General features: G+C 36.3%; 1 protein-coding gene across 13 annotated transcripts in view; it reads left to right on the top strand.

Annotated features, from left to right (window-relative positions):
* Positions 1 to 26,320, top strand: part of RPS6KC1 (ribosomal protein S6 kinase C1) — a 237,492-nt gene that overhangs the window by 170,786 nt on the left and 40,386 nt on the right. For 10 of the 13 annotated variants that reach the window (XM_058275189.2, XM_058275198.2, XM_058275191.2 and 7 more), the window contains 2 exons: positions 17,286 to 17,333; positions 19,312 to 19,444. In XM_058275189.2, the coding sequence (XP_058131172.1) occupies positions 17,286 to 17,333; positions 19,312 to 19,444 (181 nt within the window). The remainder of the gene's footprint in view (positions 1 to 17,285; positions 17,334 to 19,311; positions 19,445 to 26,320) is intronic. The other 3 variants (XM_058275192.2, XM_058275199.2, XM_071207730.1) reach the window with 1 other exon arrangement.

Here is a 26,320-nt window from a genome sequence, read left to right on the forward strand (position 1 = left end):
TCTGCTTTTTAGTATATTCTTTTGATTCATTAGTGTATAGCCATTATAAGACATTTATTGAGGAGATGATGTGCTGAGACAGTTGTTAGTAGAGGTTCAGCAGACCGAAGTCATACTTTTAAGAGCCCCATTAAACATTGCTTATTTTGGGTATGGGGAAAGTGATAGGACAGTTCCATGAAATAGTTTGAAATGCTATGGCAGGGATGGATTGGGGGGTAATCTTAATCAAAGCTTTAGGAATGGTCAAGATGCTAAGAAATAGTTACAGGCAGTGCCAGACTGTGCTTATAATGCTAATAACTACAAACTAATATATGCATAATATTGAAAGAACTGTTTTTCACCCATAGGTTTTATGTATAGAATCAGAATAGGTTTTGATTATAATTAATAATGTCTTTAAGGAACTATATGTAATATACTATTTTTAAAATAAGGGTCATTTACATGAAAGAAACACACATAAAAGCTTTTTAGTTATGTTTTATAATGTCTAATGCTTTGATATCTTATTCTCTCTCCCTATATTTAAATACACATTTTATTTTCACTATACATTTTATTCTTGTAAAATACTTTTATATGATCTTAATGCTAATATATTGGATTTATAGGTTGCTTTTGTCCTAACAATGCAAATGCTTTGGTATTATAAATATGAGTCCCTAACATATTTAGGGATAAGTTAGTGAGGGCAATTTTGTATGTATAACTGGAGTAATTTAGATCTACAAGGACTAGTTTCATTTCCTCCTACATTGCTTGGGCTATATAATCTCAGGGCTAGAACGGACTTAAAGGTCATCTGATTCAGTGCACTACAGATACAGCGATCCATTCACAGTGCTCCATTGAATCGCTTCACAGTTTCAGGGCCTTTTTAAAAAAAATTAATTTAAAAAACATTTTTTGAATGATAACATGTTGCAGGCACTGTGGTAGATCCTGGGAATACCAACCTGTGTAAGACATGGTTCTTCTCTTTGTTCTAGCATATATATGTCTATTAATTCTAAAGCAGCATGGAAGGGACTGTGAAAAAGAAGCAAGAACAAAGACAGAACTACTTAATGTCTCAAAGTCATTCCATTTTATATAGTTGAAACTCTTTAAAAAAAGTTCTTTTCTCTCTTAAGCCATTACTGTCCCTTTAGGTCTAAATATTGCCCTTCCCATGACCATCTTTTGGTTATTTCAAGAGAATTATGTTGTCTTTCTCATTGATACCATTTTTATGTCTAACTCTTTAAAATTTTATCTTTCCAGAAATTGACCTAAATGTTCCAGTGTTAAACTATGCTTGGAGACTCTTTATACAACTTTTTGGCTTTCCTTGGGATTCATAAATTGCCTCATTTAAAAAATTCCATTTATTTAATTTTTGAATGTACCTATCACTGATTTATTCCCAAAGCCTTTTAAAAAATCCTCTCAATATAATCAAACACCATCAGGTTGTTGTACTGCTTCTCCACCTCAACTGCATCTTCAGAGAATGGGCCTGTAGGCTTTTCCCAGGGAAGAGGGTGGTTGCCTTGCTGACTCTGCAGTGACATGGATGTGTGGACTTCCTCCTAGTCCTCCTGTGTTCAAGAGACACCTGGTACCTCTAATTTCTGGGTTCTGCCACAAGAATTGGTTTACTTCATGTTGACTTTTCTACCTATAGATATTCAACACCTGTTTTCTGTCTTCTAAAAATTTTGCCAGCTTTTCTCCTCTCCTCACTTGTTTTCTTTGTAGATACGAGGTAAATTTTTAAATTTTTCTTTATTTAATGAAGGGTTTTTTAGAGAGGATAGTTAATCATATTTAACAGAATATTTAATATAACATTATGTACTCTTCCCATAATTTTGAGTAGCATGATTTTATATTCTTTTTAAAAAATTTTAATGAATTTCTTTTTAGTAAGTTTCTTTAAAACAAAACAGAGCAAACTGTCCTTTAGGTGGCATATAGCAAGAATAATTAGGTTGATGTTGGTCCATTTGGCAGTACTCTCTAGGAAGTACTAGTTATATCCAACCCAGATTTCCTTCATCCATGTTTCAAATTAAAACTCAGGCATACTGAATTGTTGGTTTATTAAGGCATGCTATTATTTGCTTCTAGTCTGATTTGTCTTCAATTCAGCCTCCACACTGTTGCCAGAATCACTTAATAAAACTGATGTTCTAGAAAAGTGATCTTTCTAAAACGAATAACTCCTTTGCTTAATATTCTTTAATATCTTCACATAGTTTTTAGCTTCTTAGTAAGCCTACAAAGACCTCTTGATCTAGCCCTTGCTTTCTCTAGTGATTTTCAGCTTGGATTTTCCCCTTCTTTCCTCAGACCACCACAATATACTTTTTGATCTGGCAGGTATCCAAATGCATTGAATGTTGGTTATACAATTGTGTCATGTTTCACATGTGATGTACCTTCTACCTGGAGTGCCTTCTTGCCTTTTCTTCTGCGCTTATTTCATCTCATCTTTAGCTGCCTTCCTGAGAAGGCTCACTTGCTTTCTTCTATTGTCTGATTTAATTATATCTTGCTTATGTTCTTGTAATTCCCTGAATTTATCCAGCATAGCATTCACCCATGCTGTAATGCTACTTCTGTGCCCCCTCCAACAATTCTTCAGGTACCTCAAATGAACATGGGTTTTTTTCTTCTTTTTAAAAAAATTAACATTTTAATATATATTGACACAATATTTATAGACATCTACTACTTAGAAAAGATAGTCTAAATGAAATCCTTTGCTTTGTTTTTGAAGAATAAATCTTTAATATGTCAAATACCAGCTTAGTGACTAGATCTTATTTAAATAGTATTCTTGGCATTTAGCATAGTGCCTTGCAAATAACAGATACTTAATTATATGTGTTGAAAAATGAATGAATGAATGAATGAATGAATGATGCTTACATTATCCCACAAAAGGTAGGGGGCAGTTTACTCCCATCTGGCCTGCCTTCTCATCATTTTTGTGAATGTCTTTTCCATTTCTGTTTTTTCATTTACTCATTCTTTCATTTATTAATTAAATACTTACTGAACTCCTGCTATGTGTCACGTGGATAAAATACATCTGATCTCTACTCTCCCTGAGTTTATAATCCAGTCGGAAATTTAGAGAGGTAAACTGACAGTTGCAAAACAGTATGAAAAGTGCTTTGGGGGAAGGCAGTAGGTTAGTCTCCTGTGGAATATATAGGAAGGGCACCTAGGTGTGGGCTATCCAGAGGCTCCATAGAGGAATCAACATCACAAAGAAGAGACATGAAGAATGAACAGGATTCAGCTGGGAGAAGAGTGTTCCAAGCTGAAGTAGCAGCATATACATGGGCTTGGTAGACTGATAGAACATACTTTTTCTCTTGCTTCTCCAACTCATTCTTTTCTACTTCTGTTTTCCTCCTTTCCATTCTTTAAGACTTAGCTGAAAGATTAGTGCCTAGTGCCTCAAAACTCCAAATCATACTCATCTTTCTTCGCATTAGGTTGAGCATTCAGTTGTTTACTGTTTCACTTGTATGGTTTTTGTCTCCTTGAATATATTGTTAACTTGTGCTAGAGGGCAGGAACTATATCTTATTTGTTTTTATTTTCTTTGATAATTCCTAACTAAATACAGTGCTGTCCACATAGTAAGTGTTCAACAAATACTTGTTGAATAATTTTAAAGGGTTCAAAAAGAGATGATATATATGTTTTAAGACTTCAAATACCCTGTGAGTTTGAACCTCCAAGGAAATGCACTACAACTGCAGGCTCAAAGTGAGAGGGGATTATGAAACAGAATTATGAAAACATTTCTGCTCCTCTCCCTTTAACCCTCTCACACAGATGACACCTGTAGATTGTTGGCAGATTATTTTGTTATAGTCAATGAAATTGTCAATTTGAGAATAAATAATGTACCTTAGAGTTTCATATGTGCTTTAAAATATTTTAGAATTTTTCAAAACATGAATGCATTGTGTTCTTCTACCGAATGAATTATCTAAATCATATTAAAATAATGGTAAAGTTTAATCCGTACCAGAAGTTATGCTCCATCTATTGCAAAAGTAGAAAACTCATTAAAAACATTTAAAAATAAAAACATTTAAAGCTTCCTTGCCCTGGAGGTCTTTACTGCCACATTGGAATCAGGCTACCTTTGACATTGTTAGCTTCATTGGGTATATGTTGATTGACGTGAGGATGTAACCCCTATGTCTGTTACCATTATGAAAGAGAGTTTATTAGCTGTCTGTGTATTGCACAAATTCTGAGCACTATATAAAAGAGGACTATGTAGATATATTTGCTGCTTTTTAGCATATTTCTTAGTTTTCAGGGCTTGTGGCAATTTGAGATTATTTATGAATCCCAAAAAGAGAAGGATTATATTTGTAAACTGGTCTGTTCCTCTGATTGTAATACCCTTTGAGTGTATTAGATTCGGTGCGGGGCCTCTGATTTACTTGATAAAAACAATTTAAATCTTCTAATTAGGCTATGTCAGTAAAGTGTAGCTTGGGTTGAGTCCCCACCCCCTTTGGCCTTCTTTATCAAGAAGACATGGAAGAAGACAAGAAAGAGGGGAGAATTTGGTCATTTCTGTCTAGCCATGTGACAGCTAGGAGAAGGCTCAAACAGCTAAAGCCGCAGGAAGAGAGATGAACCATTTGCCTGATAGTCTGAAGTCGAAGAGACAGAGCAGCTGAACAGCTGGGGAGACCAGGCAGAGATTACCTGCCATCTAGCTTCAACATGTGACAGTAGACTTTGGTGAGAAAGGAGCCTTGAGTTGGACTTTTTAGGGCCTTGTAACTGTAAGCTTTTACCCCAAATAAATACCCTTTATAAAAGCCAACAGATTTCCGGTACTTTGTATCAGCACCCCTTTGGCTGACTAATACAGGGCCTATAAACTGGTTTGAGCATATTTGTAGAGCACATCTAAGGCAGCAGAATGAAAATATTAAAACAGACTGTGAATGGACAGTGAAATAGTTTACATTAGCATTATAGTATTAGGTTTGTCTAGCAAATGTAAAGAAGGAGCTAAAGCTAAAATATACTATACTTTTAATTGAATTTGTTTTCATCTTAATTTAATAGTGTCAAGTCATTATCCAAAGTGAACTTCAGAATTCAAACCAGAGAAATAGAATAAGTGGATTCATTATGGAATTGAAAGTCATGAGCTGAACTTGGGTCTATAAACCTAGAATTTCAAAGTTTAACCTCTCTCTAGCAATTCTGTTTTATACCCAATTTCCCTGTCTAAATTTAATTCTAACTTTTGCTATATTTATATCCAGTTTCCTTATAAAATAAGCCATAAAAACAGAATTTATAAAGTAATAGATGTATGGACCTGGGATTTGAAAAATTACACAAACGGAAACTTTTTCTAAATATATAAAAGACATTTCTGTGGTAAGTTTATTGTTCACTAAATTATTAGCCTCATGTCCTATTGTGAATATCATTGAGAATTAGCTCACACTTATTGACATTTGGTTGATATGAATATAAGAGGTTTAAAATTGGTGTTTGAAATAATTATTCCATGGATTATTTCTCGAGAATAATATGCATTTTACATTGCTGTAGGGCATATGGTCAAGATTTACCTATTTGCCTGGAGTTTGACCAAGTGACTTTTAGATGGGAAGTGGAGTAGCACTTTTTTAGTTCTTTTTGTTTTCTCATCCTGATATTTGTCTGTCAGAAAAAACCCCAAACTTTTCCAACCTATAGTTCAGTGCCCCTTGGAAGAATAAAACAATGTAGGAATGGCTGGCTTTTGAATTTTGAGTAACTTACTTATATTTGCACATCTGTTTTAGTACCAACAAAATATGCTAATTTTTTTAGTATGATTCATAAAACATTTTGAAAAATAAAGTTATTCTTATAGCAGTTGCTCAGTTTTTTAGTTATCACAACCACAAACTATTATCTTTAAAAAATTGTCATTATTATTATTGAAGGTAGTGTAAGTATACAAAGGCATAAAATTGAGTTCACATGGGGCATATGCATACTGTACAGAATTGTGTTAGGTTATAGCAATCATAGATAGTTGCACTCAACAGGTTATGGCTGTATTAATTCAGTTTAAATAGAGGGCAAGACAAATGGGCTTATTTAGACATTTCTTATGGTATATGAATGTTAGTAATGGCCTACTTTTACTTTACAACTAATTCCCTATGGAAGCTTTGGGTAATGTAAAATATCTGAATTAAGAATAGAATCAATAAAAACAATGCATCTGTTGCCATTTTAAAACCAAGACTTAGAAGATACTTTTTGTATTTTCCAAAAAAATTTTCTGTATTGATTTTCTTCAGTGACATTTAAGATGCTATTTAAAGAAATCAGAAAGCAAAGATGAAGCACAAGAAAAATTTCATATTAGTGAGTTTCTTTGAAGACATATATATATAAATATAAAATACTATAATTGAATACAGCTAGGTTCTTGAAATTCTGTTTTTACTATTTTAAAAGACAGCACAGGGAAGCAGATGTGGCTCAACTGATAAAGCTTCTGCCTCCCATATGGGAGATCTGGGTTTGACTCTGGGGACCTCAAGGTGAAAAAGAAAAAGAGAAGGAGTGGCTTCACGGCAAGCGAGTGACCAAGCGAGTGGTCACGTAGCAAGATGATGATGCATCAAAAGAGAGACAATGGGGGAGTCATAGTGAAGCACCACAGAAACCAGGAACTGCGGTGGCGCAGCTGACAGGGAGCCTCTTTCCCCGTTAGATCTCACTGCTATAATCCTGGTGAATCCTAGAGGAGAAAAAATGAAAAGAGAAGACAACACAGACAGCAAAAACAGCAGGGCAAGTGGAGGAGAAGCGGGCAAAATAAATAAAAATAAATCTTAAAAACTGTCAACAGATTTTTGTTTCTATGTGTTATTGTGGTAAATGTGATCACTACCATAAACAAATTACAATTTTTTTAATTGTCAGAAATCAGGGTTTTTTAAATTGATATTTTGTGGATTTTGTAATACGTCTCTAAGTACGTTTCACTGTGTTTGGGTTGTATAAGGGTACCCAAAAGAGGCATTTCAAAACAAAGTGTCTTATATGTATGTGTGTATGTATAAAAAGTACATACCTTTATTATTTTGGAAGTAGACTGATTAAAACACCTTTAACTTTTATATTTCATTTACTGATCATATCCTTATTTGGAATAAAAGTATAAGTGATTTTAAATGCGGCTAGGTTCTCTCCTTCCTTCCAATTAGCACATAATGTCATAAGTAAACTCCATTAGAGGTTATATTTCTCTTATCTTTTTGTTCATCCACTAGAGTCCCCTGTGACCTTGGGTGACTGGTGGTGGCTCACGATGATCTGTGTTTTTTGGTAGCTTGCCTGTTGCCTGCCCCTGGGTTTATCGTCCTCCTTTGCTGACTTAGGCAGTATTTCTTCAGTCTCTTATCTTGGGGCTTTGATGCATCTGTTCTGAAGGTGGCCACAGTGACTTTGGGTAGCAGCAGATGGTAAACCTTCAGGCTGCCACTGGCTAAAATGGTGTTAAGTTGGGAAGTTAACGTTTGATGAAGAATCAGTAGTGCATATGAAAGAGCTTTCACTGCTGAAATATCTTTTAATTAAAAATTAGCATACTAAAACCTTTAAACGTCCAGGCATTTAAAGAAATCTAAAGTTAGTTGTTTCCTTATAGCTATTTACCAGTTTAGTTTTATATGTCATTTGCTCTTTCTAATCTGGTTCTTCCTTCTCTGTCCCTGCCCTAATTTGACTGTAGTTAAGACAGATAATTAGATCAACTGAAAAAGAAGTTGTATCTGGAGTTTCAGATGTTTGGGTAAACATTTCAACTATATTCTGAATTATGCTATTTTGGATTTTAATATCTAAAAAGAAATGTGGATTTAGAGTACTGCCTTCATACAATCTTGATGTATTTGGTCTGTTTTTTTTTTACTTTCAAGATATTTCTGGATTAAGTAGAAAACTGAAGAACTGAAACTGTCTCAAAGAGAGATTTCACTTTGTTCTCATTTGGTGATGCTTTTTGGATTGTTTGTTCACATACTTCATAATAATGAACTATGTTGGGAATTCTCCTAGCAAAAATAAAGTACCGAGAAGCCTCCAAAGGAGATAAGGGATTTTTTTTTTTTGGTTCTCCTTAAATTTGAAGGGTATCATGCTTCTCTCTACTGAAAATAGATCCTTGAGCATAGTAGATGAAAATATCCTTTAGACTAAAGTTATAATTATCCAAGTCAAATTTTACTCTTCATGCTTCCATCCTTATGAGTGAAACAGCTCTTCTGAGTTGACACAAAGACCACTAAGAGCAGCTTGGTTCCATGGCATAACATGAGAGAAGTACCTCTACATAGTCCTGATGCTCTAAAGTTGTAAACTCAACATCTTTGGCTTTCAGACTTGCTAAGTTATGGAATATGGAACATTGCTAGCCTTCTGATGCCAAACAAAAATTTAGGCCCTAGTAAGGAAAATTGTTGGTATTAAAGACACCTAGTACTGCTCCTTGTTTTTTGGTAGTTGATTTTTGTAAGAGATCCCTTGTGAGAATAAGGCATAGAATTAATAATTAACAGCAGAAACCTATTTTGAATGTTATAAGAATACAAAATGAGAAATGAATTTTTAGTAGTAAATGTAAAAAAACATTTGATTATCATCATATAGTATTAGGGAAGCAAAGCAAAGGTTTAAATGTTCTAGATTTGTTGTTCAAAACCATTACTATAAAAGGATAGCGTTACCAGTTCCTGTAATATTGCCAAGTCAAGTTTAGTGTTACCATTCAAGTGAAGTGTGGACTATTTTTAAAAGAGAATTCATTCACTGTAGTTTTCTTCATCTGAAACTATGTTGAGTAAATGGTCTTATTTGCAAAATAGGATTTGTATATTTTCTCTGGCTTCTTTATTATGTTGATCCCATTTCCAGTTCTTTCTGGTATGCTTAGTTATGTGTGAGTTTCCATTAGTATTACTGGCATAACTGAAGTTTCATTCAGATTATATCCAGCAAACGTGGCTAACACTGTGACACCATAAAGAAAAGTTAAACATTCTTTTAACTTTTGTTAATTGTTCTGGAGCCTTGTGAAATTGCTGGTACCAAAATAGATAGATGTTGCCTCAAATTACCCAGGTAGTCTTTTTTCATAAAGGATTTGGAGCTTATTTTCCAGAGATTCATAGACTTCTCCTGTCAACATTTAAATTAATTGTCTGAAAAAATTCAGGAATTGGGGTTACATTTAATCCCCACTGAAGGGAACCTTCCACATTTATTCACCACAACTATAGTGTCTTTGTTGTAGCATGTCTCTCTTCTTTTCTCCAAATTTGTCATTTTTCATATGCTTAAAAGAAATCATCATTTGATTATTTTTATGTACTTTCCCCCCATCTTTACAAATGTGGTGCCTAGTTAAATACTAGGCCTTCCTATTCTAGTTGACAAAAAGATCCAGTTGGAGCTTTTCCTACTACTGTTGTGCAAATATAGTTGGCAAATCTGTGTGCTGGTAGAAACGAAGAACAGATGAGGCTAGTACTTAAGGGATAAGTTGTCTGTTTTTTTGCTTGATTGTTTTTCTGGTTAGGAGCAGTCGTTCTATATATTACTACAGGGCAAAGATGGGGTAATCTCTTCTGCTATACCATATGCTAATATAGTGCTGATAAGTAAGTATGAAAAATAATAGGGAAAAATACATTAATTGTATTCTTTCCAATAAGGTATGTTATCCCAGGTAATTGTTTCATGACAGTTTTATAGTACTTGTTTTATCATGAAATAAAAGATGGTTTTAGGAGCCTTTTATTAGAAGACAATTGTATCAAATTAGTACCAAATTAGATTTTTGTCTTTATAAAGGTGAGCAAACCCATGAGCAGTTTTAAAATTGATGTGTTCTAGTCTACAAATGAACAAATTCTGTTTGAGGGTTAAAGAAGCTATTATTTTGTCCTTTATGCTGACAGCTTCATTGCAGATTGGCCTACTGTTGGCATTAAAAAAATGTTTGGCTCCTTATGATCTTTGTGCATGCAACTATAATATTAATGCAGCGCAATAGCACTGTTCATTAAGAAATGACTTTAAATGAGGTTGAAGCATGTAAATTTGGAAAGATACAGATGTTAAGTGCAGTCGTTTCTCTTTGTGTACAGCCGTATGGCTAATAATTTCCAAGTGGCTAAAACTCTTGTTAGCAGGAGTGCTGGTGTGTTAAGAATGGCTCTATAAATAACTTTAAGAACTGAAGTTGAAGGTGCTTCTTTTAAAGACTATTGTTAACTAAACATTATTGCCAAACAGATGGAAAGCATTCACCAGCCTGATGTTTTTAGGTCTAATTATATTATCACCAGCCCTGTACGGCTCAGTTGAAGAGCTGTATCCAGAGGCCAATTTATAATCATTTAGCCAACACCTGTTTGGGAGAAATTGACAGTCAAAGGGCACATTTTAAAAAAATCACATATGTTCTTGTGTTTATTGCCTCAATGTGAACATTGTCTAGTTGCAAACAAACTTGGTAGGAGAAGAAAGTAAATGTAAACAGAGCAGCACTTCCCCAGCCATGTTTATCCATCTTAATTTGGCATTTTATATCTGATGCGCTTCATGCTTCCTGGCTAAGTGAGACAGCAAAGAGATATTTTTCCTAATTTATGCAGGTATATTCTGTTTAGTCAATTAAGAGGCTTTGGGGAGAAAAAATAAGTTCTTTTCTTTGTATATCCTCCATACCTTTTCACCTAGTGAAATGTTCTCAGTTTCATAAAGAGGCATCTTATTTAAAGACAACTTGGTATAAAAACAAATGAGTTGCAGGGAATTCTAAGTGTCTTCAGAGACTCACCAGATGTTCATTGAGCCCTGCCTTGCAGAGAGAAGGCCATGATGCCACCTTTTTGTACTCATGACGTGCTCATGAGGTGCTCATGAGTACACGAGTACTAAGACGTGCTCATTTAACTTTCAGGGTTCCAGTTCCATGACTGTTTCCATGCCTCACAAGTTCAAGGTTTGTAGTGAATATAGTTCAAAGGGAAACTGGGAAGAATAACTTTATCTGAACAAAATCAAAATCTAAAACTTTGCTCAAATCTGTTGATCCCACTGATTCTTTCATTTTAATGTTTTTCCTTTTTCTGACATCTATTGAAAGATTTATGTATTGTCTTTGTTTTACTAGTACTTATTAATCCAGGGCAGTCTGACTTTTGCCTTCACTATTTCATTTCATCATGCAGTGTTAAAAATTGCCAATGACTTCCTGACTGCCTTAGCCAGTGATAGTTTCTCAGCCCTCTTTCTCCATGGCTTCACTTTGTTGTTTGGCACACATAATTACTCTCATCTTAAGTATTCTCTTTCTCTGACATCAGCACCACTTGTTTTCCTGATTATCTTTGTACATTTCTGACTATACTTTTGGCGGTTGTCTTATCACCCACAGTATTCTAACTATGACTTATTCTCAAAATACAGTCGTAAATAGTATAGCTTAGCAGTTAAGAGGAAGGATCCTGGAGCCAGATTGTCAAGATTTAAATATTGCCTCTCCCACTTCTGAGCTTTGTGAGCTTGTTTTGTTTGCTTCCTCATCTATAAAATTGGGTAAATAAAAGTATACCTACTTCATTGGATTGTTGAGACTATTATATGATTTAGTTCTTTCATACCCAGAACAATACCTGGTATAAAGTAAGCATTCCTGTGGGGTATATACTCAAGTCTTCAGCTGTTTTCTTTATGGAGAATGCTCAAATATATATCTTTAGTCCTGACTTATTTCCTAAGCTCCATTCCCATATTGCCATTTACCTTACAAACTTTTGTACTTAAATTCATTCATTCATTCGCTGTATATTTATTGAGCACTTGCTATGTGAGAGCAATACGTTATGTGTTGTAGGAAATACACTCCCTGCCCCATATTAGTTTTCTATTGCTGTAATAACAAATTACTGCAAACTTAGCATCTTAAAACAATGCAGATTTATTATCCTATGATTCTGTAGGTCAGAGATATGGCACGGGTCTCAGTGACTTAAAATCAAGGTTCTGGCAGGGCTGCATTCCTACTGAAGGCTCTGAGGGAGAATCTGCTTCCAAGCTTATTCTTACTTAGGTTGTTAGCTGATATTTGTTCTTTGTGCTTGTAGGATTGAGGTCTCTGTTTCCGTGCTGGCAGTTAGTCAGGGGCTAGTCTTTGCCCCTAGAAGCTACCTATATTCCTTCTCATGCTTTCTATAAGCTCCTAGAGGCCTCTTTCTGGTTCTTGCATGTGAGCCCTGTATCTCAGAGCCAGCAATGAATGTCCTTCTCATGTTTTGAATCTCTTTAAATTTTCCCTTCTGCTGTGTCACTTCTGCACTTCCACTTCTTCTAGCAGGAGACACTTCTTTGCTTTTAATATTAATGTGATTAGATTGAGTCCACCTAGATAATCCCTATTTTAAAGTCCCTACCTTAATTACATCTGCAAAGTCCTTTTACCAGTAACATAACATATTCACAGGTTCTGAGGATTAAGGTATGAACATTTTGATGGCATTTTCTGCGTACACATGCACATAAAAAACTTGAGGGAAGCGGATGTGGCTCAACTGATAGAGCATCCATCTGCTATATGGAAGGTCCAGGGTTCGATCCGCAGGGCCTTCTGAGCTGTGTGGTAAGCTGCCCACGTGCAGTGCTGCTGTTGCATGCAAGGAGTGCCATGCCATGCAGGGGCGTCCCTGCTTAGGGGTGCCCCACACGCAAGAGAGTGTGCCCTGCAAGGAGAGCTGCCCTGCATGGAAAAAGCACAGCCCACCCAGGAGTGGTGCTGCACACATGGAGAGCCAATGCAGGAAGATGATGCAACAACAACAAAAAAGAGAAGCAGTTTCCCAGTGCTGCAGGATAATGCAAGCAGACGCAGAAGAACGCACAGCGAATGGACACAGAACAGACAACAGGGGGACGGAGAGAGGAATAAATAAAATAAATCTTAAAGACAAAAAAACAAAAACCTGAAATCTGGTTGGGAGATAGACAAGTGAACAAATAAAACCAAATTGAAGGGTACTTTATATAGTGGGAAAACGAAGGAAGTAGTCAGTTTTACTGAGAGTAACATTTGAGCTGAATCTGGAAAGATGAGTATGTATGTGATAAATGGCTCAGGAATGTTCCAGAGAGAAGCAACAAGAACAGTAATTGCAGAAATAGTGATTGGTTGTAAGATTATTTCAGTGAAATCCTCACAAATGATAGATAGTGTTATTTTTCCCATTTTACAGATAAGAAAACTAAGCCTTGAAGAAAGTTAATTTCAGACAGCCTAATTTCTTGAGTCCCATGTTTGTACTCATTCTATCTTTTCTTTTTTTGGGGGGGGGAGCAGTGGGGTGGATTGATTTTTTTTCTTTATTTTTAAAGGAGCTTTAGATTACATAAATGTTACATCAAAAATATAGGGTAAGTCTAATGAACCAGGGAGTAGGTGTTGCAACTCTGCTGAGGCTCAGGGCCCAGTTGGCACATAGACAGTCCAGAGATTCGAGTCTCCTGAGCATACACCAACCCGAGCACCAACAACAGGTTCAGTAAAAGTGATAGAAGAGGCATGACTAGAGAGGTCACATCTGCATCCAACACCATCACACTCAGGAGCACAAATCAGTTAAATGGGAGGTGAGTATGGTCAACCACCACGTCAGGGAACCAAGAGAGTCTACAACTGCAAGCAGAGGAATTACATCCAGTAACCATGTGGGATCTAAGCCCCCTCTCAATTTAGAGGTGGAGAGGACATCGCCATCCCAGGTTCCCCAGGATGGAGGAATAAAATATGGATTAGATTGGGCTTACTGATATTCTACTATAGAACTATTGTGACTCTAGCTATGGAAGAAATTGTATCATTGATATGGAGACAGTGGCCATGGGAGTAGCTGAGGGCAGGGAGAGGGAAGAAGAAGTGTGATATGGGGGCATTTGTGGGACTTGGAATTGTCCTGAATGATATTGCAGGGACAGATGCAGGACATTATATATCCTGCCATAACCCAGTGAATGGACTGGGGGAGAGTGTAAACTATAATGTAAACTATAATCCATGCTGTGTAGCAGGGCTTCAAAATGTATTCCTCAAATGCAGTGAATGTGCCACACTAATGAAAGAGGTTGTTGATGTAGGAGGAGTTCGGCGGGGCGGGGGAAGTGGCGTATATGGGAATCTCTTATATTCGTTAATATAACATTTTGTGTGACCTATGTATCTTTTAAAAAAGACAATAAAAAATTTTGCTAAAAAAAAAATAGGGGATTCCCATATACCCCACCTTCTTCCCCTCCCACACTTTCCCCCATTAACAACATCTTTCATTAGTGTGGTACATTTGTTCAAATTGATGAACACATATTGAAGCATTGCTACTAACCATGGTCTAGAGTTTACATTATGGTTTACGCTTTGACCTGCACAATTTTATAGGTTTTGACAAAATATATAATGCCCTGTATCTATCATTGCAATATCATGCAGAACAATTCCAATGTCCCCAAATACCCCATGTTATACCTCTTCCCTCTCCCTCCCCTCAGAACCTCTGGTGACCACTGTCAGTTTATATCAGTGTTACAAATTCTTCCATTAGTAGAATAATAATAAGTCTACTTTAGTCCATAGTTGCATTCCCCGCTTATGTTTAGTTCTATTCCTCAATCTTGAGGATCTTGGGATGATGATACTCAGATTCCAGTTGAGAGGGGGCTTAGACCCATGGGGCAGGCGGGTGGAACTGTCTTGCTTACAGTTGTAGATACTCTCTGTTTTTTGGGATGGGTATTGTCCATCATCCTTTTGTTAGTTGTCCTGGGTGAGTCCCATGAACTGGAGAGTAGGTGTTGGCTGCAACTCTTGAGATTAGGGCTCAAGTGCATATGAACAGCTGGAAGGTTTAAGTCTTGTGGACATATATTTATTGAGTATAGTGCTAATAATAGGTTCAAATAAAAGGGGTGGAAGAATTATGTAGGAAAATTATAAATGAGACTGATACATGGGGGAGATAGGTTATCATATATTCCCAATTAAGGCCCACCAATGGGTCCGATTTCCTGGGGTTGTCTGCCCTGCCTAGAGTGTCTACATGTCTCTTGAGCCCTCAGCTGGAGGCACTGTTTCCTATGGCAGTCAGTGAGATCCTGCTGCGACATGTAGAAGTGTAACCTCTGGAGTGACCTCCTGACTCACTTTGACATCTTTTAGCCATGAAAACTCATTTGTATTTAACATTTCCCCCTTTTGTTCTACATCTTTTTCCAAATGCATCGCTAGCTCATTATATCTAGTAGTACTTATCTGTTTGAGCTATAATGTATTCATATGTAGAATGGGAATGGCAAAATTACCTCATTGGGTTGTTGAAAGGATTAACATTGATTACATGGACAAAGGGTAGCACATCATACACTCTTAATGTATGGTAGGTGAAAGTGTAAAACGTAGTTAAGAGAAATGCTTAGGCAGTGGACTTGGTCACTGATTGGTTATGGGGTTAAGGGATGTGGGAGAGTCCAGAGTGACTTAGGGATCTCTTTAATTTGAGAACTTACATGGATGGTGATCTTTCCAGTACGCTAGATGGAGGAACAGAGATCTATTATTTTGTTGTTGTTATTGAGGAGGGCTTTGGGAAGAGGAAGGAAAGAGTTCAGGAAGTACCTATGGGAATATCCTATTAATTAATGGAAATTTATTTCCAAGCCAAGCTCTCAGAAGAGGGTTTGAAGAAGAAGTTGCAACTGTTACCTCCAATTCATTGTGTAGAATTTACCATCTTCCCTTCAAACTGGTTTCCCATCTTAACTCCCCCATTTCTCTCAGCAGTACCACCATTCTTTTATTTTCCCAAGCTTAATGTCTTTTTTTCCAATCTTGATTCCTACTTCTCCTTACCCATTGGGAGGCTGGTAAATATTTTAACAACCAGCTTCTGGGATAAGGGTGAGGGGAAGCCCCGATTTGTAGTGCTTGTTGATTTGTGTATTGTTAGTACTCCTACCATGGCTAATTTCAGGCTATGGCTCATATTTTAAAAATTAAAATTGTTTAATTTTTACTAGAGTAGTTAAAGGTTTACAAAAAATCATGTAGAAAGTATGAGTCCTCGTATATTGCCCCACTCTCCTCCTGTTTTCCTATTGTTACCCTTTTACATTGGGGTTTACTCTTTGTGTTGTATAATTCTATTCTGATAATATATATGCAACCTAACAATCTAAAGTTAAGCATTTTTGGCTATGGCTGCTTTTATGCTACAATGGCAGAGCTGACTAGCCTAAGTATTTACTATCTGGCCCATTACAGAAAAAGTTTGCCAACCTTTGCTATACTGTTTCCCAAATAATAAAAAATTAATATGATAAGAGAATTCCCTACCTCTTTACATTTCTTCTACCCATCAATATGGGGGAGTGTGGGTAGTATATGGGGGCAATGTGTGAGATCATGAAGGGTCTTCAGCTCATTTTATAAAATCAGGGGTTTTTATCTGAATGAGGTGAGGGGAGTTACAGGATCCAACTTACATTTTAAAAGAAAAACCCTGGCTGCTATTTTGAGAATAGACTATAGGGCAGCAAAGATGAAATCAGGAAGTGCAGTTGGGAGGCCATTCTTATAGTATAGGAAAGAGAGGATTTTACTTGGAAGTGGTGAAGTGAGTTCTGATTCTGGACACATTTTGAAGACAGAGCTGACCAGATTTGCTTCTGCAATCAGAGGAGTCAAAGATTAGTCCAGGATGGTGAAGTAGTACCAAAAGGATACCTTAGGCAAGACCACACTGTGGCAAGTTGCTAGCTACAAAGGAGTTTTAGGAAGAAAATGGAAACTAAAGCAATTTCTATAAATTCTTTTTTACCACTTCCTTTTAATGGTATATGTTCCTTGTGGAAAAATTCTTTGTTTAAAATAATTTTTTTAAGGAAATACATTTAAAAATAAATCTAGGAAACAGTTATATTTCTAAAATATAGCATTAAAAGAAAACTGTAGTAAAACTCATTTTGAATAAGACTGTTTTACTTCTCTCATTTGGTGGCTTTAAAAAATAATATATTCAGAAATTAACAATTTTGTGTAGTCAATTCCAACACCCTCCAAAATTCTAAGTTCAGTTTTCAAAAGTTAAGAGTAAATGTTTCATTGTGTTGTGAGTTGATTATTACTCATGTCTTTTATATAGGTTTTACTTGTAATGGACACAAGGACACAACAGACATTCATTTTAAAAGTAAGTAGAATTTGTACATTTAATGAACTTAAAACTTTATTTTCAAATTAGGCTTTAGAAAGAAAAGATACTTAATGTTTTCCCCCTGGATATTTTGCATGTTTCTTTATGTTTGTGGTGATCTCTATTTATTTTTCTTTCTGTTCTCCCATTATAGTTGATAAATACTCAATGGCATATGTTTAAAAAGAGTTTTATATTATAGAAGATAGAGTCAATAATTTAAATAAGTCGAAGAACCATTTAGTGCTGTTTACATGAGTAGTGTTTAAATATATTTGAAATACATTTTGCATAATTCGTGAGGATCACACCACAATTTTGCCTCTGATTTTTACTAAAATTCTTAAAAGCTGAAATTTTGTCCTAAAGTCTTTGTCGTAGTTATTTGGGAAAGTGTTACCTACATCTCTGACCCTCCTTTTGATCAAAGCTCAATTTTGATCCTATTTATAACTGAATTTATAACTGAATAGGGGGAAACGGACTTTGGCCCAGTGGTTGGGGCGTCCGTCTATCACATGGGAGGCCCGCGGTTCAAGCCCCGGGCCTCCTTGACCCGTGTGGAGCTGGCCCATGCGCAGTGCTGATGCGCGCAAGGAGTGCCGCGCCATGCAGGGTGTCCCCCGCGTAGGGGAGCCCCACGCGCAAGGAGTGCACCCATAAGGAGAGCCGCCCAGCGCGAAGGAGGGAGCAGCCTGCCCAGGAATGGCGCCGCCCACACTTCCCGTGCCGCTGCTGACAACAGAAGCGGACAAAGAAACAAGAAACAAGACGCAGCAAAAAGACACAGAAAACAGACAACCGGGGGAGGGGAGGGGAAATAAATAAATAAAAATAAATCTTTAAAAAAAAAAAAAATAACTGAATAGGTGTGCAGAACCCTCAATTTTATAATTTTGAAATGTGTTTAAAGTGGATTGTGACAGTACATATTCTAAAAATATCTTTATTTATTTTTTTTTTTAAAGATTTATTTATTTTATTTAATTTCCCCCCCCTCCCCTGGTTGTCTGTTCTTGGTGTCTATTTGCTGCGTCTTGTTTCTTTGTCCGCTTCTGTTGTCGTCAGCGGCACGGGAAGTGTGGGCGGCGCCATTCCTGGGCAGGCTGCTCTTTCTTTTCACGCTGGGCGGCTCTCCTCACGGGCGCACTCCTTGCGCGTGGGGCTCCCCCACGCGGGGGACACCCTTGCGTGGCGCGGCACTCCTTGCGCGCATCAGCACTGCGCATGGCCAGCTCCACACGGGTCAAGGAGGCCCGGGGTTTGAACCGCGGACCTCCCATATGGTAGACGGACGCCCTAACCACTGGGCCAAAGTCCGTTTCCCTAAAAATATCTTAATATAGTAATAGCATTGCCAGAGCATCCAGAGGTGAATTGATTAATTTTATATTTCTTTTTTTCTTACTTTCTCTTTGGCTTATCAGCATGGCAGTAGGTCACATTGACATATACTAAAACACATTCCTTTTTATGAATATACTTCATCACTGGCATTTCCCTAGTGTCTTAAACCAGAGTATGACACCAGAAAATGCATACACCTTGTCCGTTTTTGAAATAGAATTTTAGAATGGCCTGTTTAATCCAGATATACATGCTGTATGTCAGGAATTTGAATTGATTTCACAATGTCTAATGCTTTAAAGATATACATAAGTAAAATAAAACTTAAGAAAAGGTCATAGAGAAATAACTGTGTGTCATCCTGATGACTTAGTTTGAGAGCATCCCTAATAAAAACACTGACCCACGTAATTGATTTTAATGGCAGCTTTGTGGCATCTTCCGTTTTCTGGATTCATGCCAGATGCCATCAGCAGCGCCTCCAGGGACTGAGGGGCATAGAGCAGCAGATGAGTGGTTTCTCTGAAGCCCAGAATAACTCGGATAGATTAGTTTGGTTGATAAACACAGAGCACAGCAGGCTCCAAAGGCAACTGAGGGTACAACTGACCTTTTTGTTCTCTGTCAGGGTCTAAGGAAAAGCAGTGAATACAGCAGGAACAGAAAGACCATCATCCCCCGCTGTGTGCCCAACATGGTGTGTCTGCACAAGTACATCATCTCTGAGGAGTCGGTATTTCTTGTGCTGCAGCATGCAGAAGGTTGGTTTGCAGTTTCAATTGTTTATGGAGTGAATAATGTCACCTGCTTGGTTTTTCAATTTCTATAATGTCCTTCTTCTGTCATTTCATGAGCAGATAAAGTATATGAAACACATATAAGAAACATTTTTCCTTATTCCTCTGCTCTCCCTCCTACTTTGGGTTCTAAGAGAAAATGCAAACCCAGATGAGCAGCAGATTTCACTTGGACATAAGATTCTTAGATATACTCAACTACTTACTTTCTCTAGAAATTGATCTAATATAATGAGAACTTTAATGTGAATTGATGCTATGAGAGCTAGATTTTATTTTAAGAATTTTAGTTCTCTTAGTCTCTGCTAAAAAACTACATTAATGTTAGATGACTAAAGTGAAAAGCGTCCCCTGCAGAATGAACTAATTATCTCCTTTTTTAGAAGGTAAGGGTGTTTACTTAACATTTGACGTTACCTACTTATTCTGATCTGTGTTTTTACTAATACAGCCAGTGGCATCACATATGGGTACAAAGCAGAAGCACAATTCTCTGCTTCAAGCTGTTTATGAAATGTCAGTGCTGAGTAGTGGAAACAGGTGGCAAAAAAAAAAAATCATGTTTTGATTTGTTTTTGCCCCATAACACCTGAATTTAAATAGTTTTTTATTTAGAATGAATACAGCATATAAATATAAATTTACTTAACAAATATTGACTTGTTTTTTCAGATGTGTTCTTAAAATAGTAGAAAAATGATTTATGTTATTTTCCATATTTCATGAAGATTTTTAAAAAAATTTACTGAGAGTGAAGAACTATTTTGTTTTCAAAATGATAGGCATAACATTTGAATTTAATGCATTTTGCCAGAGAAAGGAATCATTACTTTCTGGAATGAGGTCTCTTATAACTAATGCAAGATTTTTGATGGGGGCAATAAACTATTAATATTGTTTATTATGAAGTAAAGCACAAGATAGCTACAGATGGAGGGAAGACCTCCATATGCAGTATTTAATAGGAAATTCAGAAGGGGCTCCATGGTCTCTTAGGTATTAAGAGAGTTAATTGTGTGTGTGAATTGGATAACTAATTCACCTTTGTTCAGACATTATAGACAGCTTTTATCTGAGGATACCAGTGCATTACAGACATTATTGAATTAGAGGTCATGTCATCTGATAGCGAAATACAGCCACCTCTGGTGTGGAACAAAATAACTTGCGTAGTAATAATCCATAATAATTTAGAACAAGGTCAGTAGGATGAATGTAATTATAGTCAATATTCTATTACCCAGTGTGGATTATTCATGTTGGAGATTATCTGTGGTAAAATTTCAATCTTAGTTCACCCCTGCCATTTGCAGCTTCTTCTTCCACTTCTTTCCCCAGACCCTATTTCAGTTTTTCTTCTGCCATCTTCTCACCCTCCCTTATACCTCTAAAACTGATATTTCAATTGATTTTACTTCAATACTATAGAAAATATTTACAATCTGACTTAAAGCCATACATACATTCCTTTCAAATTTTCTACTGTTTTATGTTATCTTTTCCAAGTCTCTTCTCCTTTACTGTTGAGCTCATCTTGACTTTGGGGAATCTCCTGACCATTCACATTTTATGTGTCTATTGTTTAGTGTTTAAAAAGGTTTTTATAATACAAAGATGTTAAGTTATAGTGTAAACAGGGGCTCTGGATTCATTTAATATTTAACAAATTTATTGAACATGTTCTATATACTGGAACCTCTTTTAGGTGAACAAGACAGAAAGAGTGTGTCCTTTTGAAAATTAAATTCTTATGGAGAATCAAACAAAAAAAGCAAGAGGATATTGGATAAAAATAAAACTATACAGATATACACAGGGAAATTAAATGGAGAAATGATGACTGGGAAATTACTTTAGATTAGGTAGTCAGGGAAACTCTCTCTAAGAAGGTGACATTTATATGGAGTCCTGAATGCCAAAAAGGAAACAGCCATTTGAAAATAAGAGAGAAGCACTTTCCAGGTAGAGGGAATAGTTGGTGTAAGAAATCTAAGGCAAAAACAAACTAGGAGGGAAGCAGATGTGGCTCAACTAATAGAGTGTCTGTTTACCACATAGAGGGTCCAGGGTTTGATCCCCAAGGCCTCTTGGCCCCATGTGGTAAGCTGGCCACAAGCAATGCTGCCACCCGCAAGGAGTGCCGTGCCATGCAGGGGCATCCCCGCGTAGGGGTGTCCCACGTGCAAGGAGTGCGCCCCATAAGGAGAGCCGCCATGTGTGAAAAAAGTGCAGCCTGCTCAGGAGTGGCGCTGCACACACACAGAGCTGATGCAGCAAGATGACGCAACAAAAAGAGACGCAGTTTCCCAGTGTCGCCAGATAATGCAGGTGGATGCAGAACACACCAGGAATGGACACAGAGAGCAGACAATAGGGGGAAGTGGAGAGAAATAAATAAAAAGTAAATCAAAAAACAAAAACAAAAAAACCAAACTTGGAATGTTCAGCAAACAAGAAAAGGGACCATCTGGTTGGAGTGTAGTAGGTGAGGACCACAGTGGTATGTGAGGTTGTTGGAGGAGCCGGCAGGAGTCTTGCAGGCAAGTGCATTGGGAAACCATTGGGCATCTGATGCCCGGAGACAGGATCTGATTTACACTTTTAAAAGATCATTCTGGCTGTTGTATGGGGAATGGATTGTAGGAAGGCAAAAATAGAAGCAGTGAGAAGGCTATTGAAGTTAGTATAGGCAAGAAATGATGTTGGCATGGCCTTCTAGAGTGCGAGCAGACGTGTTTTGAGTGTAGAGTCAGTGGGATCTCTGATGAATTCCACGGTAGGGAGGGAAGGATCGAGGCTTTGGCTTGAGCAATAGAGTGAAATGGACAATCTTTTACATGCCATTGATACTTTCTGTGGTGCCTCCATGAGGTTTAGAATCCAAGTTGCACATACATTATTTTTAAAAGGCATTTTCTTATGTTTAAATAGCTATTACTGAAAAAGTCAACCTTGAACAGTTGTTTTCTTCATACTATGAATGCTTGAATATTTGTGATTTGTGGCTTTAGCCTTCTACTTCTTACAGAACTATTGGTGATTCACATTAGTCTCTCGAACTCATTTTCTCTCCATTTGTAATTCAGTCAGTCAGAAAATATTAATTTATTGAATGTAAGACATAATTCTAAAAACAGTAACTTAGAACAAAACAGGTGAAGACTCTGCCCATGCAGACCTTATAGTATAGAGCCAGTAAACACATACATAAGTAAATATATGTCAGATGGAGATTAATACTATGGAGACAAATAAACGAAGAGTAAGGGAATGCCACAGGGGTGAGGCGGGGCTTGCTATTTTATATAGGCTAGTCACCTCATTGAGAAGGGAACATTTGACCAGAGATCTGAAGGAAGGAGAGGAACTGCAATGTGGATCTGTGAGGGAAGAATGGCTCAGGAAGAGAATACAAGTACATAGGCTCCAAGCCAGGAAGTGTGCTTGCTGGACAGGAAACAGCAAGGTCAGTGTGGTTGAAGCAGAATGGAAGAATGGCAGGAACTGAGCTTAGAGAAGTAGGGAGACAGGTAGGCAGATCCTGTGTGGTCCTAACAGACCATTTTAAGAACTTGGCTTTAATTCTGAATGAGGCGGGAAGTCACTGGAAGTGAGGGGGATATTCAGCAGAAGACTAACAAGATAGGGAGTGCTATGGCACTTGGTGGAAAATAAAAAGGGAAAAGCAGGGAGACCAGTTTGAAGGTTGTTGTAGCAGTCCAGGTCCAAGATGGTGGCTTGGACAAGGGCTTTGTGGTGGAGGTGATGAGAAAGGTTTATTAGATGCTAGGTATATTTTGAAGGTAAAGCTGACATGATTTTACCTTGCCTGAGACTCTGAGGGTTCTGGCTCAAACAACCAAAAGAATGGAGTTCCCAGTTTCTAAGATGGAGGAAGCTGTGGAAGGAATAGATTTAGGAGGAAAAATTAGTTCAATTTTGGACATGTGAGTTTGAGATGCTTATTAACCATTCCTATGTATTAAGTAGGCAGTTAGAGATACCCGATAGGATTTTAGGAGAGAGGTTTAAAATATTTGTTGTGCCTACTAATGAATCCCCGAATTTAAATTTATTTAGGGTAGAGAAGGTGGGAATACAATATGTATCCAGTCATTAAGGCCATGTGTCTTATTAAAAATCTAAGTTCCTAATAATAGGGATGATGTCATATTCATCATATATAGCTCTGCTTTTAGTAGAATACTTAGTACATAGAAGGTGCTCAATTTGTAGTTGTTAAATTCTGAGTCAGAGAATTTTTTTTTCCAAAAATTTGGAAATGGCTCTGAGTGTAGATACAACAAATAGAAGGGTATGGGGATAATTTCTCCCCAAGTTTCATAAGGACTCAAGAGGAGAATTGATTTTCTTTTCATTAAGTAGCTTTTTTATTATAAAACTAGTATATATATATAAATTCAAACTATATAGAATGATATAAGGTAGAAAGAAAAATTCTCCATCCTATTCCCCAGAGATATGCATTCTTTTAAAGTTGATTGTATAGCTTGCAAAAAAATTATATTGTTCCGTAACTTGCTTTCTTTCCCATATTAGCAGTGGGCCTTGGACACCTTTCCTTAATCAGTTTCTATAGGTTTGCGTTAGGAGAGGGATTCTGCAGCCAAATTATGAGTTCAGCTGCTGGCTCACTCTTTCACTAGCTATATAATCTTGGGCAAGTTACTTAAACTCTCTGTGCCTCAGTTTCCTCATCTTTAAAATGGAGATAATAATTATCTACCTCATAGGGCAGATGTGAGGATTAAATGAATAGATATATGTAAAGAATTTAGAATAATGCCTGATACATGGTAAGCACATAAGTATTTGCAAATATTGCTATTGATTTTTTGAATAGATACAAAGTGTTTGACTATATGGATTTACCATACTTTACTCCCCTATTAATTGGTGTTTAAATTGTTTCCAGTCCTCTTACATATATGTCAGTGTGCTTCGTTGTTTTTGTTGTTGTTGCTGAGAATTATTTGTAGGACACATTTCTTAAAATGGAGTTGCTGAGTCAAAAGATGATTTGATCATTGCTCCAGCAATATTATACCATATAATTTAATCTAATTTAACTCCTAATTCTGGCCAAGATAATCAACAAATTTACTTTGTAATCTTGCAGAAAACGAATAGATTAAAATCTTATCAGAGACAAAGAGAAGGTTTTTATTAAACCTTATGAATTGCTGTTTGAATAGTCCAGCGCTTATAATCCATCTGGTTCAGCAGGGCTTAGAAAGATGCCATTTATATTCCTAAAGTGTTATAAATTGTAAATATTTTAGGCCTTTTCTATCTACTTTTTGAGATTAGAAATAACAGGTTTATTTAGGTTATTGTTAAAGATTACAATAATATGTTGACATTGGTGTAAGTCTGTCTGTTAGGCCTGACTTTACGCTGAAAGTAAAAACTCATTCAGCTTTTGTGAGTGACAAACTTCAAAGGGAATAATGTGTTTTTCTAGGTTGAGTAATTTTTATGATTTTAAGAAGTATGGGATAAGACCAAAATTTTGTTTCTTTAGCTCCATATGGAGCATCACATTTGACTAGGCACCCAGCAAAGAAAGGAGAAGAGCTAAAATAGTTTTTCCAACTTGAAAATGCAAAATTCTTAAAATTACATTAGGGTAATTGTTTAGGCAAGAAACAAAATTCAGAAAGAATATGCCAGGAATCACATTAAAAATTTTTTATCCCAAAATTGATTCTACCTTTCTTTTGTCTTTTGATAACAATAACCATATTCCTCTCTAATCGATAGTCATATCCTAAATACCTAATCAGTTGCCTGCGATTATTCCCCTTAGAATATAGCTACCCTTGGTATATATGATGCTTAATAATGACATTAAAGATGTGCTCGAAAAAAAACTGCCTTTTCCATATTAGTAGAGGGATTTATTTTTAACACATTTTCTTTAACTTCCCATTTTTGGAAGCTGCAATTATATCCTCACAAAGTACGCTTCCCCAGTTACTATTTTCAAGATTGCTGGATCAAATTCAGTTAATCATTTTTTCTTATTTTGATAGTTTCTAGTCAGTGGAGCTGTAGTAGTTTTGATACTTATTATAGTTTATTTATTTAAAGATACTACTTAGAAGAGATTGAGATTTTAATGGTTAAGAACATGGCAAAAGTATTTCTTGTAAAAAGTTGGACTATTTATGTAGATTAATTTTTATGATTTTTGTTTTTATATATATTACAATAACTTTTCTCATTAACGGGCTTTACTTTGGGTCTTATACAAAACATGATGTGTATGGGGGGAAGGGAAAGCTGGGGAAATATTATTAATATATCATTTATAAAGGCATAATTATATGCCAGATGCCAAATCTCCCCTCCAATCCTGAACTGTGCATTCAAAATAGAATAATATTGCTGATTTTTTTTCCCATATATTTATGTATTTCCACTTGACCCAGGGGGCATGCTTGAGAAGCTATTACATAAACACCAGAACATAATCAGATGTTTCTATGGCTGAATTATATTTAACTTGAAAGCAGGATTTTAGCAGTAAGATTTCATATTGGTATTTGTTATAACTAATTTCTTTTCAAATGAAGAAATAGGTTGTCTTTTTAAAATAATTGGTTTCTGGAGGTATGTTTTAAACCATACTCACCATTCAGTGTAACAAAGGACATTTTATTAAATATGCTTGTCTTACAGCACACTTGATATTAATGGGTATTATTGACCTTCTTTTAATTGATTAGAATGCTTCTGTTTAGATAGAAGCATGAATATATTATTACCATATATTATTATAACATGCTAATTCAATTTAATATTGATAGAAAGTTT

Source organism: Dasypus novemcinctus, chromosome 13 (assembly GCF_030445035.2).
Source record: "Dasypus novemcinctus isolate mDasNov1 chromosome 13, mDasNov1.1.hap2, whole genome shotgun sequence".
NCBI classification, from domain to species: domain Eukaryota; kingdom Metazoa; phylum Chordata; class Mammalia; order Cingulata; family Dasypodidae; genus Dasypus; species Dasypus novemcinctus.